This window comes from Pongo pygmaeus, chromosome 4 (assembly GCF_028885625.2).
Source record: "Pongo pygmaeus isolate AG05252 chromosome 4, NHGRI_mPonPyg2-v2.0_pri, whole genome shotgun sequence".
NCBI lineage: Eukaryota > Metazoa > Chordata > Mammalia > Primates > Hominidae > Pongo > Pongo pygmaeus.
In genome coordinates, this window is record NC_072377.2 from 111522861 (window position 1) to 111538408 (window position 15548).

The 15548-nt window shown below is 39.7% G+C and overlaps 1 protein-coding gene across 2 annotated transcripts in view; it reads right to left on the bottom strand.

The window, feature by feature from the left end:
• Positions 1-830: 830 nt before the first annotated feature.
• The window catches only part of EFNA5 (ephrin A5), a 292590-nt gene continuing 277872 nt past the window's right edge, over positions 831-15548 (bottom strand). The window contains exons 3-5 of one of the 2 annotated variants that reach the window (XM_054489785.2): positions 11597-11662; positions 11127-11207; positions 831-5283 (exon numbers count right to left, since the gene is read on the bottom strand). In XM_054489785.2, coding sequence (XP_054345760.1) covers positions 5162-5283; positions 11127-11207; positions 11597-11662 — 269 coding nt within the window. In that variant the 3' untranslated portion in view covers positions 831-5161. The remainder of the gene's footprint in view (positions 5284-11126; positions 11208-11596; positions 11663-15548) is intronic. The other variant, XM_054489787.2, reaches the window with a different exon arrangement.

The window sequence follows — 15548 nt, forward strand, 5'->3', positions numbered from 1 at the left end:
AGTTATAATTAGTGTTTAGTGCCCTGTCAAATAATTAAGTATAATAAAAAGCTTTCAATGAGTTTAATGTTAACATGGGGTAATTAAAGCCAAGTCTTGAAATGCATTAGGTGTCTATTATGTCAGATATTTGATGTTTTTTTCTTCTACAGATGAAATTGTCAAATTGTGCTCATAGCAATGTCATCATCAAAGACAAAAACACACTCACATCACACAGATGTAAAATGGGCTTTGCAGTGCTCCAAAAGGGTAGAATTTAGAAAATGGAAATCTCTCATACAGCCCTGTTATTTACAGATAAGGAAACTGAGGCCCAAAGATATCGTGTGACTTGCCTAAGGTCACAGAGTAGTAAGTTAATTCTTCCTTGATTGTGAGAATTGAGGCTTTGGGCAGTACTGAAGAGATTATTATTATTATTACTGTTATTGTTTCCTTTCTTCTTCCAGTATATTTGCTGGGAAAATGCTTATTTGGTCTTTTTCTTGATGGGGTGAAAAAACTATGTGCAAAGTAAAAGAATATAATTTGTATTTGGCTCCTGTTGTATTTAACAGTCGTTTTAGGATGCAGGGCTTGTCATAGTGCCTATTTTAAGGCTCAAATACAGAGACGAGGCTGAAATCTCACTATTCTGTCATCAGAATAACTGGAATGCGCCCAGATACTTGGCCATTTCTAACTCTGCATTCTTTGAGCTTCCCAGGCCTTCTCTTGTGCATGTTGTATTATCTTTTCTGTCCACAAAGATTTTGAAAAATCAGCAGAGTACAAGTAGCCCCTGAAATAAAGGCGTCATTCAAGGAACAAAGAAGTAGAAGGAGGGATCCAATTAAAATGATGAAAATCTTTAATTTTTATTTAGGTATACTTGTACGGACACGTGTATATACAAATACAGATCGTATGGGTTTGTTTGTGTGTGGGTATTTTTTTTTTTACATTTTCTTTTACGTTTATATAATGTCAGCATTTCAAAACAGCACTCGATGAGTAAGTGCAAAGGAACTGCAAAGCAGGGCAGTACAAGCACAGGACCACACGGAGCTGGACTTCACACCCAGACGCACACACAATGAGTGGCTTCAATGGGGTGTCAAGAGTAAGCATGGAAAGCGGATTTTGACTCATGGGTAACCTCCGACATGCCAGCATCTATTAAACTGTACAGACAATGGGAGCAAGCCCATTGTAGGGAGATTTGTCTCACATCCTAGCAGCCCTGGGGCCAATGCATGGGAAAAACTCAGTGATGCCAAACCAGAGACAGACCTGCCCATTCACGGCTCTGAGGGGAAATAAAACGTGGGAGGAAGGCAAGAGACACAAAAAAAATAAACACACTAAGTAAAAGGGAGGTGGTGTAGGCAAACGGGGGTGTTGGTGGAGGTGGTTTTCAAAAGAAAAGTCAGTGACCACAACTCTGAGAGCAATGAATGGAAAGGAGGAGTTGAAAACTGTTTTTCTAATTATTTGAAACTAATACAAATGGCTGCTGCCGTTGCTAAGGCACCGGAGAAAAACAGAGTCCCTGAAAATCCACAGGTACTGTGTGACTCTTCCTTTCACAACGACACAGAGAGGGAAACAGCCCCATTTAACCTTCCTACACTGACTGGTTTGCAACCATTTCCATGAGTGAGCTGCACATGATATTGATAAAGACTCTTCCTGGGAAAAAATAAAACAGTCCATGAAAACAATCACAAACAGAAAACCAAACCAAATCAAAGTACAGAACTGTTTCTAAATTCTCTATCCTTTTCAAACCAACATGCTGGTGGAGAAGGGAGCGTGGGCCACAGGGCTCCAACATCAGACCTTGAAAACACTGAGGACAAAATATTGATCAAAAAAGTCATGTTGTTCCAGGTCCCAAGATGATGGAGTCATAAGATTGGGTGGGCAATGACCACACATGAGTCCTGTATGGAGCAGTGTCTCAGCCACTTGTGACTCTTTTTTTCAGCCACGGTACACATTGGATGTTTCAAAGCCTCAATGCATGTTTTGTATCCTGAAAGTCTATTGTTCTCACTTACAAAAGACATAAGAATCAAATTAATACTTTATTATCAAACACTATATACAACAGAGGTTGCTAATAATACAGAATTTAAAGAACGCAGTTTTTTTTTTTTAATGTTTTACTTTTCTTTCTTCTGCCACCCAAGAAAGTACAGTACAAAACAACAGTCTAAACTAACACGAACTGTTACCTGGTCTATTAAAGGATACACGGTATCCACTAAACAGACAGATCCTTATTTCCCTGCTTCATGTTGCAAAGCCCTTGGCAACCAGGGGCAAAGGTCACTGGGGTTTGACTAACTGGGGCTGAGTGGCAGCTATGACTGTCCTTCAGACTTTTGAGTTGTTTTTGAAATTAAAAGCTTCTAAAAGTTGCATCAACATCCTCCTAAGCCCCCAGAGGATTGTAACACCACAAAAGGCCACCAACACTTTTTAAACAAAATGAAAACTGTCTGACACCAATCATCTTGAAAACTCCATGGCAAGTGCATTAGCTATGATTACATCACTTACAGGTAGAGAAGCTTACTGTCTACTGGTGCGGATACTCTTGCTATTTTCTTTATATTTAATTTGCAGTGGCAGAATGGTGAAGTAAAGGGGTCTAATTTCACTGTGAAAAAATGAAAGACAATGGCAGAGAGGGCCATGAGTAATTATTTCGCCATTTGTTAGAGACAAATGCTAGGAAAACCACAGAAGTCACCATTTCTAAAATGCATTTAGCACTGCTAACGTAGTTATGACTAACTGGAATCATTACAGGATCATTTGATTTCCTTGTGGTTATAGAACATGCTGTATTATTTTGGTTCTATTGATCCATTTTAGAAGGTATCTTTCTCCCCTACCCAAATCCCACTAGACCAACAAGACTGTAACTATTAATTAAAAAAAAAAAGTATTTCTGGATATTACTGAGAGTACTGCATATATAAATACTTAAAGGAAAAAGGAATTGAATGCCGTGAACTTTTGTTTCGGTGAAATGGTGGCTGCCTTCTGTGATAAGACTCTGCCACTCCAGAGGAGTTCCTTATGTCAGAGGGGAAGAGGATTGATTGTATCTGTGAGGCTGGCAACCCCACACACATGGTTCCATGTGAGAACAGATTCGGCAGTGACATCCACTCCAAATGGATCAGGTAAGCCCAGATTACATTTCAACATGTGTACAACTCTCCAGGGCGCAATACGTTTACAGCTGCCTTTCATTCACATACTTTTCTAATTCAGAACTACTCACAACTCTAAGCAAATTCCCATTCACGAAGTCTGTCCATAATGCGACCTTCTCTTTTTTTTTTTAACATATACATCTTAAAAAACAAATATATAAAAAATTCTTATTTTGCTGGAATGCTTTCAATTTTTCACATTTTACATGATCATCACATTTATTTCTTATTTTGAAAGGCATGGTTTCTGTTGACATGTCGTGCAAAGCCAAAAAAAAAAAAAAGGCTGGATTGCTTTTCCATTGGTCTAACATTTTTCCTTGTCTAGGCTTTGGATTTTAAAGTTCATGACAGCCCCACCACCAGTAGAAACCCCAAGGCTTGCATTTCCTGGTAATCGACTGGAAACGTCCCCTGTTGGCCATGCTAAGATTCCTTCAACAGGGTCATCCTGCATTTATTCTCCTTCTGCCCCACCCCCACAATGAAACAAGATAGCCCCCACATTTCTAAATGTATCAAGGGATACCACTTTTTCTCACAAGTTTAAATAGGACAAGCATATATACTCACTCTCAGCATAAAGTATATCTAAATAATGTATTTTCTATTCTAGTGGATTTTTAAAAAAATATTTTGTTAAAGTCTTTGGGACTCCATCTTGTTTATCTTCCACAGATAAACACATGTTCCCCCTACGCTTTAGGCTGTGTCAGAAAGGGAAAGAATATAAAATCAACACTTGAATTTTTTTACTCCAAACTTTGGAATTTTATTTCCAAATTTCCCTTTAGCCCTCCCAAGTAGTGCTGACTGACTCTCCTGGTGACAGGGGTTTGTGTCCGAGCCCCTGCAGTCATGGAGTATGGAGTGTGGGTACTAAGGTGGGAGGCGGGAAAGGCCACAGCACACTGGCGCTCCAGCAAAGCCAAATCATGTCTCCTCTGGCCACTGTGGTCCTCTCCTTGGTACATGTCATCCCCCAGAGGAGCATCCAAAGCTATTCCACTATGCACTCATCAACCCTGGCTTGTCAGCCTTGGGGAAGGTCACTTTATTCATAAAAATGCCTCTTTGAGTTTCTAAAAAAAAAAAAAAAAAAAAAAAAAGTTGTAGCACCATGGTGATCTGTATTCAAAGAAAAAATATCTGGTGTGCACTGCCCAGTCACCAAAAAAATTAGAGGCACTCACACATACACACCCCCAGCAAACCTGTAGTTTTCTCTGTTTTCACACCTGCTCTGTATTAGCATTCCACACCCAACCTGCCTCCTAGAAAAAAAAGGCTTCTTTTAGAGAGCACAAGTTTTGCTGTCAAGAATGCTTTAAGACAGTCATATTAAAAAAAAAAAAAACCAGTGTCTCAACCTTTTAGAAGCCTGTTCATTTATATACTCCTATAGGAAATGGTATAATATCATATCTATTCTTAATACCTCCCCTCTGGACCTGACATGGTGACATGATGCCCTGCGCGATCATCTTACAGTTCTGAATGAGAAGGCATAAATATTGTATAGGAGAGCAAAACCCTCCCAGGCCTAGCCAGCGCTGGCTGCATCTGCCACTATTCTTCCTTGTCCATAGACCGCTGACACAGTGCGCTAACGGAGGTGAGTTCTTAGAGGAGAATGCACAGGAGCTGACGAACCACTGGTGTCACTATGACAATTTGGCATTTTCATCTGGAGTCCATTTAATTTGGGAGGGGTGAGAGAAGTCAAGGGCCAGGGCTGGGGGTGGGGTGGGGTGAGGGAGGGAGGAACGAGTTTAGGCCCCCAGCCCGAAGTTGTTGCTTAGAATTCAGGCTGAAAGAAAGAAAACAAAAATCTGACATCTGCCAAAACCCAATAACAAGTCCCTTCTTAGGATGAGCAGTTAGGTGGATCTCTGGTGTTCCAAGACCCTGATGTTTTCTGTGACAAGTGACGGGAGGAGACTGTGCTATAATGTCAAAAGCATCGCCAGGAGGAACAGTAGGATTGCCAAAAGGCGGCTGGGTATCCTTGGTGTTTGTGCCGCGTTCTCGCCGCGGGATGGCTCGGCTGACTCATGTACGGTGTCATCTGTTCAAATAGAAAGCACACATTCCAGTGAGATTTCACATCCTTAATAACTCTCTTGCAGCAGCCTGCTGTTAACAGACCTCGCCACCCTCTGCAAAGTAGGGTAATGAACCTTGTGCCACCATTGACTTTCATGTCTGCATAATCACTCATTATTTACAGCAAACAAAGAAGAGGCAAAGAAAATTGGACTTTCTCAGCAATATTAATACTTTCCTTAAAAATTGAGGGGAAAAATTATGCATACAGTGTAACCTTTGGCCCGTGAGCTGCTTTGGTTAGCCAGCAGTCAGACATGCCTTGCACAAATTTCAGATATCTGAATGTACCTTTGAAACCTAAGATGTCACAGGCAAGCAAGTGACATGTTGGTGGGGGTGGGGGAAGGGGCAGTTATGTTGGCACAGTAGTGGTTAACCAGAATGTGCTGCCCATTTCCCCTCTTTTAGCTGTTTCATAGGATTAGTGTTGAATGCCTGGTTGTTGGATGCCTAGACGAATTTTCAAACATGAAAAACTAAATGCCAAAACAGCAGCATTTTGGATAAACTATACATCACGCCTAGCAAACTTCAATAAATGTATGCCCACTAGTTTGCCTACAATTAGGTGTCAATTACGGTGCTATTTCTATTACAAACCCTGTATTTCTAAGATTAAATTACTTGAACTTGACTATTTTTATTTTTATCGGGCTGAAGCTTGGCACATAAATTATCAGCGTGGATGCAAATTTTCCTCTAAATAAAATGGATTAAGTGAGTTAAGCTTCTTTTATTTAGCTATAAAGTGTTCTATGAGGCTGCCTCTGACTTTGGATAGCCTTCCTGATCTGCATGATTAACAGGCTTAACTTCGAAATGGGAACTCTGCAGCAATTAGTACCAAAGAGAGGTTGGACGCTTGCCTAGGAGCCATGCTCTGCTCCAGGGCTGCCTGTCTTCTTCTTTCCACCTGGCCTAACTTATGCTTTCATTTACTTTTAATTAAGTTAAATTAATTAATTTTTTTTAGAGGTAAGGTCTTGCTCTGTTGCTCAGGCTGGAGTACAGTGGCCCAATCATAGCTCACTATAGTCTTGACCTCCTGGGCTCAAGCAATCCTCCTGCCTCAACCTCCCGAGTAGCTTGGAATCCAGGTGTGAACCACGATGCCTGGCTAATTTTAAAAATTTTTAGAGAGACAGGGTTTTGCTTTGCTTCCCAGGCTAGTCTCAAACTCTTAGCCTCAGCCAACCTCCTCCCTTGGCCTCCCAAAGGATTGGGATTATAGACATCGCCACTTGTGCTTTTAGACTAAGGATCTCTGAATAACACATTTTGGGGGCCAATAGTGAGCCCCTGTGCAAATTTTATCTCAGCATCAGGGTACCTTCCTGCAGGTGTTCAGCAGTTGCCATCTGGGAATTGCTCAAGGGTCAGAGAGAATGGTAACAAGGCTCTAGTGGTTGTTCTCAATTATATTGACCTCAAGGAATAATCCCTAAATACCCTTGGATGACCCACCTCATGGGTCATCTATATGATAACCCATCTATAATGGGTTAACTAACCATTATTTTAAACTCATTTATATTTTCCTACCACATGTGTCACAATAAGGGTGCTTTTACTTCACTGTGTAGAATCACACTCGCTAATATTTGTCCTAAAGTAACCACTTTTCAGGTTCACAGGCTGACCCCTGCTTCAGATATGCTCGTTTGGGATGTTTTTGTCCATCACGTCTATTCCCAATGAGAAAGGTCTTCTCAGTGTTGAGTCTCCTGCCCTGGAGTGCTCTTATCATTTTAGCCTCCCCTCGAATAAAAGCTACTGCATCCCCTTGTCAAATTTGCTCCCCTTTCCTGGACCTTAGTGAATCTGCATGGAGTGATTTTAGCTTAGGAGACTAGAAAAGGTTAGGAAGCAAGATGGTAAGATAAATGGATTCAGAAAAAATATATATAAAGTCCTCCACAATGTGGCCAAGTACCTTCAGACCCTCCTCTATTCTCTGCTCTATTTCAGCCTTGCAAGTGTATTAATTAAATCTGTAGTTAATAGGAAGTAGAAGTAAAGGCCCTTAATAGCCCTGAAATTAAAATCCAAATCACTTTCTTAAGAGCACCAATATGCTGTCAATCAAAACAATGGAAAATTTCAGGCTTAATTGTGAAATAACCACAAAACCTGAGGATTCCAGAGTTCATTTCACAATATCACATATTTAAATACCTGAAATTGCATCAGCTATTGGATTCCTCTCCATCTTATTTTTACTAGCATATTACCCAATCCTTCTCCTTGTGTAGTTTGCAAGTGTACTGTTAAAGTTACCCAGCTAGCACTTAGATCTTCGGTGTGAACCCCTTCATCACCACCCTAGTCCCTTCTAGGTACTCAGTGAGGGCTATCCATTATTCCAGGTCCACTCAGCACAAGACACAAGGAATAGATCTTACACAAGGTAATAGAGAGGAATGCTTTTGTTTTTCATCTAAGTGAAGTATGAGGCTAAGTGTGCCTTTCAGTCCTTTAACCATACACAATCTTTGGAATTAACCTTTTATAAGCACCCAATGAATATATATCTTCCTGCCCCCCAAAAGGAAAATCAGTCCCATTAGGGCATCAGGATCCTTCTCTTCTTCCTGCAACATGCTGTTCCTCATTCAGGATTCCACAAAGCATCCTTTGATTAAAACAGGTTATCAGTGTTGGGAGATTCTACAGCCCCCAAATGTGAAATGAGAAACTGGCTGTCATTTGGGTAAATCTGAGCAATTTCAGAATTCTAAGGAGGAATTCATAGGCAAAATCTATCCCAATGGAAACCGCACCTAAATATGAGAGAATTTCTAACACTTGTAACATAGGCTTGGAAGAAGAAAGAAAATGTTCCTCTTCAGAAGTCAAATCAAGTTTTGCCTCCTGGCTACAGGATTCCACAACACGGGGGTTTCAATGGTTAACGGAGAGAACACTAGTGATATTTTGGAGCATGTTATGTGGCATATGTCTGCCCTGAGATCATCCTGCATCCCTGATGATAGGAAATTGGCAGGCAGAGTGTGCAAGCAAACAAAAAAGACAAATACATTCCAAAGACAGGTGAATTAGTACACATTGCTGAGGTCATGCAGTGGAATCCTTTCAGACTTGCTGGGTTCATAAAGACTGGGTCTACACCCAGAGCTGGGGAAAGGTAAATACCCTTTCACTCAGTGGCTCGACACAGTGGTGAAGAACTGCAAATCCGACTAGACTTTCTCTCTCTTCTTAGAGACAGAATCTTGCTCTGTCACCCAGGATGGAGTGCAGTGGCGTGATCATAGCTCACTGTAGCCTTGAACTCCTGGGCTTAAGCAATCCTCCCACTTCAGTCTCCCAAGTAGCTGAGACTAAAGGCACACACACCACTTTTTTTTTTTTTTTTTTTTTTGGTAAAGACAAGGTTTCACAGTGTTGTCCAGGTTGGTCTCAAACTCTTAGCCTCAAGCAATCCACCCATCTCAGCCTCTCAAATTGCTGGGATTATAGGTGTGAGGCACTGTGCCTCACAAACACTGAGAAGAAACACATTTCTTATTGTTTTCTTATTGCCAGAATTGTGGTTCAACCTTGTTTCACTTTGTTAGTGAAGATGCTCACCAGCAAGCCCTTAAAATATAGCTCTGACTGACTCAAGGAGCTTTTCCTGCATGTACACCTACGCTCTACTCCCCAGCGCACGTATGCCCACTGAACTACATTCTGCCAAACTTTTGCAAACTTCCAGCAGTTATATGTCCATCAATTTTGGGCCATTGTGCATTTTAAATGCTCAGTGAAAAAAAATCTTGTTTCCCCAAAGACAGTGGCATATGTTCATGTATGAAAGCATCTCAATATCTTGTATTGTATCGTTAGTGGAATTCAAAGGTAATTTTCCTAATGGCAGAATAGTCCTCCATGTGCCTCTTCATTACCAGAGAAAAATATGCAATCTGTTAGGTGTCTAAGCAGCCTCCTATGCTGTAGACAGGCAGTGGAGATTCCCTGGAAAAAAAACCATGGGAAAGAAATGCATTCTGCACAATGTGTATCAAGAGATCATAATCCTGGGTAATTTTTGTTTAGAACATGATGGTCATTCTTCTTGTGGCTTCTTAACAAAGCCAAGAGACTTAAGTCCTCTTTATGAACATACCTCTAACAATGGTAAGAGACTACTACTTTGATACTAATATTGGAATAGGAGTCAGAAGATCTGAGTACTAAACCTGGATCTATCTAATCAGCAACGTGGCATGGGTGAGTCTCCTCTGCCATAGAAGGAAGAGTGTAGACTCTGGGGTTGTTAAGGGAGATATTGAGTAATTTGCAGATCCTCTGATGGCCCAAGTCCCCGAGCTTGTGAGGACTCTGATACCTTAAGAAGCCAAAGTCATGGCTCCAGATTTCCAGGACACAATTAAAACGCCTTCATGTCAGCATTCATTCCTTAAACTTTCTAAAGCAGCTAACTGATCCCTGGGGAGCCACTAAGACCTCGGAGAGCTCATTGTACACACCTCTCATTTGCGCTCTGGGTGAGACGCCTGCCTTAGAAAACAAGAATGCTTCAGGGAAAAAACTAACTCTGTCAGTTTTAACAGGAAAGCTATTGTATATCCTCAGGCACAGCATTTACTCAGGGTAAGTTTCCCTAAGGCTCATTGACTATGCAGTCCTGGTTACAATATTGGAGAAAAAAGTGGACCTTAATGCCCGTTAGTTTCTAGGACCATAAGGAAGAGAAACTCTACAAAAAAAAAAAATTATCCATTTACATAAGGGGGCTCAAATCTCTCCATGAAGAGGAAATAATTTTACTTCCCTTAAGCTTTGAGATGATCAAGGGAGATGGGTAAGGAAACCAGTGAAGATCTGGAACAGGTGGGGGAGAAGAGGACACCACAGAGGAAGGGAACACACAGGGCCTCCAGGCACACCCCTCCATAAGCAGTTGGCAGAGGGCAACCACTCCTCTCAGTTAATCTAGTTTCATTAAATGGCCAGATTGAATTGATAACCGAATGGATATTTACAGGTTCTTATTATCCATAGTATGCGACAGACTAATGCCTCAATGAGTGCTTTGGTAGGTTTTATTTTTCTTTAGTTATGGGAAACGTTAGGAGTGTGGAAGTCAATCGTAGAAAAGTTTTATTTATCCTTAAAACTTATTTTGCCTCGGTAATCAAGGATCACATTTGGCTCAACAGGCTACTGGTACATTTGTGGCAGCAAGAGATGTGTGAATTTGTGGTGGCAATGTGATTATACTTCTCCAGACGAATTACTATTGACAATAGCAAAAATATTTAAATAAAATAAAGTTCCTTAGGTCAGTTCAATGATGCATGTAAATTTCTAGAGAAAACTAAGTATGTTGAACTAGTTTCTATTTTGTGCAATAGTCTTATTACTTTTATCTACAGATTTGGACATAAAAATAAAATTTTATGAACATATACATAGAAATGTTTTGTGTCTTATATGAAAACAGATCCTTTAATATTCACAGTGATTCACCAGCATGCTCTGAGGATATGGTAAAAGGCAGTGAGATTTTAGCATTCCGATGGGGCTTCTATATTAGGATACTGCATTAGCTCAAACCCATTCCAAAAAAGAAAATTTTATTTTATCTAACATGCATTGCACAAAGATACTGGAGGAATGAGGTAGAATATAAGTCATATTAGCATCGCTAGCAATGAGCAAAAGCAGAACAACAACTATAACATGCAAACATGCAGATAAGAAGAAAGGAAAAAAATACTGAAGCACCAGAGAAATAGATGCATTTGTTAAAAGAGATTCTCTAAGCATACTAACCTGCTGGTTCTAATGAATTTTCTACTTTGTCGTTAACATCGAAAACACGATCATGAACACCTATAGTTTTCATACAGCTATCTATAACAAAAATAGAGATAACAGCCAAATATGTTAGTGAAGACACCCTTAAACTCCCATTTCTTTCTTTTTTCTTTCTCTCCTTTTTTTCTTTTTTAAAGTAGATTATCTTACAATCAATGGCATGTTCCAAATGCCAATATTGTTCCCATTTGCTCTGCATGTACAACAGTCTAAGAAACAACAAGTTAGCAACTGCTGTGTACTTAAGTAAAAGCATCATGAAGAATGAGAAAAAATATGATGAAAACTAAAATATGAATGTTGATATACAAAACAGATACCACACAAGATTTAACAGTAAAAAAAGTTTTACCGCCGTGAACCAGACCACACAATAAAGCATGCGCAGTGAAGCCACCCTCTGAAGCTCATTCTAGTGAACTTACTTGTCGGTCTCACAAAGACTTTGAGCTTTAGACAGGACCTTCTTCCATTATCTGGGATTGCAGAGGCTGTGGGTAACAGAGAGCGAGCAGGAGAGAAAGAAGAGAACAACAACATATTACTCTTCATTTTCACATACAAATGATGAACAATAAATTCTTTCCTGACTTGAACAACAAGAACTTTCTCTAATTCCTCCTCCAAATTAAAACAAACAGTACTTTTCAGGTCTCACTGCTATAGAAAGGCTACTTTCATATCCTGATTTTCTCTTTTCAATACAATAAAAGAATCATGCAAGAATGTGAGTAATCTGTGAAGAAATACTTTGGATTTTTATTTCAAAGTCTCTTCCATTTAACTTGATCTGTTATCAATTTTCTCTAAATCAAGAGGATAATGTGTGAGCCCTCCAGCTTTCACAGAGCCGCTCCTCCTCTGCTGCAGGAAAAGGGGCCCAACAGAGGCCCAAGGTGAACATGCCGGCAAAAACCAATAACAGAGAGTTACAAGGCAGACTTAAACGTGACCTATTTCTGCTGGGGAAAGCAGAGCTTTGTCCGTACTGAAAGCTTGTCTGTCAGTGCTTTTGCAGGTAATTCAATTAGAGGTTTTACTCAGAACTTGGCTCTGCATTCTATATGACTAACCCAAGCCCGGTAACTTCCATCATGCTATTATAAGTACAATATGCTCTTGAGAAAGTACTATGTTGCAATGGTACATGTATTTTTTTTTTCAATTTGCCACAGAGAAGGATGGAATTAATAAAGTGGGCTTACCAAAACATGACAGCATGTTTCAAGTTATAAATCACTTGAGGAAGAAACTTTCTTCTCCTTTTCAAGATAATAAGACTGTAAACTTTCCCTACAGTTGAAAGATTATCTCCCCTCTGTACACACAGCAAAATGTCAAAGGAATTTCCAAGGGCAGTAAGGCCCTTAACAACCACATGTATTTACTAATGCATCCTAGAAATGACAAAAATTACAGAAACGAGCGTCGCATACTTTCCTCCCTATGTGTTTGCTTCAAGCGGTTTCTTTGTTCAGAAAAAGCAGATGACATCAATCAAATCACACATGGCTTACAATTAGTTTGGCAATACCCAAAGTGACAAAGAGAGGGATCGGCATTTGGTGTGTCTTCTCTCTCCTTTATTTTTATTTGTATTTTTAAATTATTCCTCATGGGGAGCCCGGAACACAAAAATGCTTCTTTTGCAGGTGAGAGGATTCAATATACAAACTTCCAAACAAATTTTACACAGTCTCCTTATGTAATTCTAGATCCAAGTAACCCTCCTGGAGGAGAACTTCTAAATTCACCAACTAAATAATGTCAAGTAGTATAGGGTCCCCAGTGTCCCTATTCAACACCTGTTGAAAACTACTTTAATTTTAAAACAAAAGTATAGAGAAAAAGTGTTTTTGGTCCTCCCTATCTCCCCTGGTTGCTCTGACAAGCAGTTAAGAAGTGCTAACAGCTGGCTTTGCTGTAGGCTTTCATTAAATCATAGTCAGAAAAACTCCCTCTACTGACATTTACAGTAACTAGTGTGTTATTTAGGGCACAATATTTGCACTCTGCGGTTTGATCCAGGAAATGGTGTCCTTCCTGTGGACTTCAACTGCAAATGTGCACATCACAAATACAGTACACATAGGTGACTCCAATTCATTAGGAAAACCACGGGTTCTTGAGGGAGTATATGTCTTATTCATGAGAGTTAGTGTGAAAAAAGTGACACATGGATGTTCACACTGCTGTTCTATGAATTTCTGAGCTGAGATGAACTCACTTCAAGCCTTGTGAACTTCATTTGCTACATGCAAATAACTGATTTTACAGATGATACTGCTAGATAAACAGGCTGAAGACAGAATCAAATGCTTAATTGGTTTAGGGAGGAGCTTCTTGGATTTAGTACAGGTCTTTCAGATTTTTCTTTAGGAGAAATAAATCCAGGACATGAAAATTATTGTAGGGCACATGGCAATAACTAAACAGCAAATGATACGCCATCCAGGAAAAAACTGGAGAGTTCTCTCATGAGCTCTCAAGGAGGGACATAGTCTTAGCTACTTGGATGTGCTCCATACTTCTGTGAATTAAAAATATGAAATGCATTTGTATTTATATGACACATAAAATAAAAATCTCTCTTCCCTAACAACCTGCCCCATTACTTCCTCATTTTCTATCACCAGGAAATGTGACTGATGCCTTGTGATACTGTTTGACTATTATACTCTAATCCTTAGAAAAATTTATGAACAAAGAATATTAGCATACAATGTGATATGTGAGTACACAACACAGATTGCATGCCATGGATTCACTCGATCATCACTGCATCACCGGCCTGAGCTCAAGGAGTAAACTCCTAACCCTTAGAGCCAACCTGAGAAGTGTGCCTTACTAGGTCAGTATAACTTGGGTTTCTTATTTAACACCTTGAAAAACAAACAAACGAAAAATCCAAAAAGATGAAAACGTTTTCCTATATGTAGCAAAACTCCATTTTTTTAATGTAAGGTTTAATAAAGTTAAAGTGTGGCTTTCCTCTATGTTATGCTCAAAGTTCTGTCACCCCACACTTCTTGGCTGACAAATGTAGGATGCCCTTATACCAACTAAAAAATACAGATAATTAATTATTAGTACTCTTTGAAGATATAAGGTAATATAAAAGTGCATTACTAATCACAAGTAAACAAAAGGCAGAGGACTGAGCACTAAAAACAAAACATAACAGAGGAATTGAAACATATAATATTCCCACTAATAAACTTATAAAGAAAATCTCAGGATCAATTTATGAGCAATAGATAGAGCTGAGGATGGAAATGAGGGAGTAAAATCTTAAAACATGCCTTGTTTTTGTCAGGAGGTAGGTAGTATTAATCCTTATGGCTCTAGAGATACATCACTTTGTCATGGCCAACTTTATCTTAGTTAAAAGTAAATATGTAAGTATTTTATACATAAATTATATACATAAATATATATATAAATTTATATACATAAATTATATTCACTATATATAACTTCTTGTGCTGCTTTCCTTAGAGAATGAATAGTCGATGTTGAAAGTTGATAGTGAATAATTATAAAAATCCATTACATATTACTGCAGCTTCATCTATCATTTCAAATGCTTTTAAAATGCCTACTATGGGCTGGGTGCAGTGGCTCATGCCTGCAGTCCCAACACTGTGGGAGGCCAAGGCAGATGGATCACTTAAGGCCAGGAGTTTGAGACCAGCCTGGCCAACATGGCAAAACCCTGTCTCTACGAAAAATGCAAAAAGTAGCTGGGCATGGTGGCACACACTTGTAATCCCAGCTACTCGGGAGGCTAAGGCATGAGAATTGCTTGAGCCCAGGAGGCAGAGGTTGCACTGAGCCAAGACTGAGCTACTGTACTCCAGCTTAGCAACAGAGCTAGGCTCTGTATAAAAAATAAATAAATAAAATGCCTACTATGCATCAGCTTCTTTATTAGGTGCTGTGCACGTGAAGATATATAAGATTTCAAACTGTCCCTGCCCTTGTGTTGTGCTTCTTCAAGCTGGGACATAAATATGAACCACAGTTTAGTGTACCTGGAGGGATCCATGTGACAACTGAGGTTTACATGAAGAGCCAGCACAGCTCTGGGCAGGGAGCAAGAGTGTGTCCCAGACATGTTTATCAGAGGCTTCACAGGTCCTCCAGAAGCTAACCAGCAGCAACTGGGACAGAAGACTCCTAAATTTCCAAATCGGAGCTTTGGCAACCAAAAAGAGGCAGTGACTTGCCAACAGGTGAAAAAAAAATCTAGATCTGAAATCTTCCTCTGAAGATACGTGGATTTTCTAATAGAATTTTTCAACTAAAATGAGAAATGTCTTAAACAGTTGCCACATAACCCAAATTCACATCCATTTACTCAGTTTACTGCTTAAA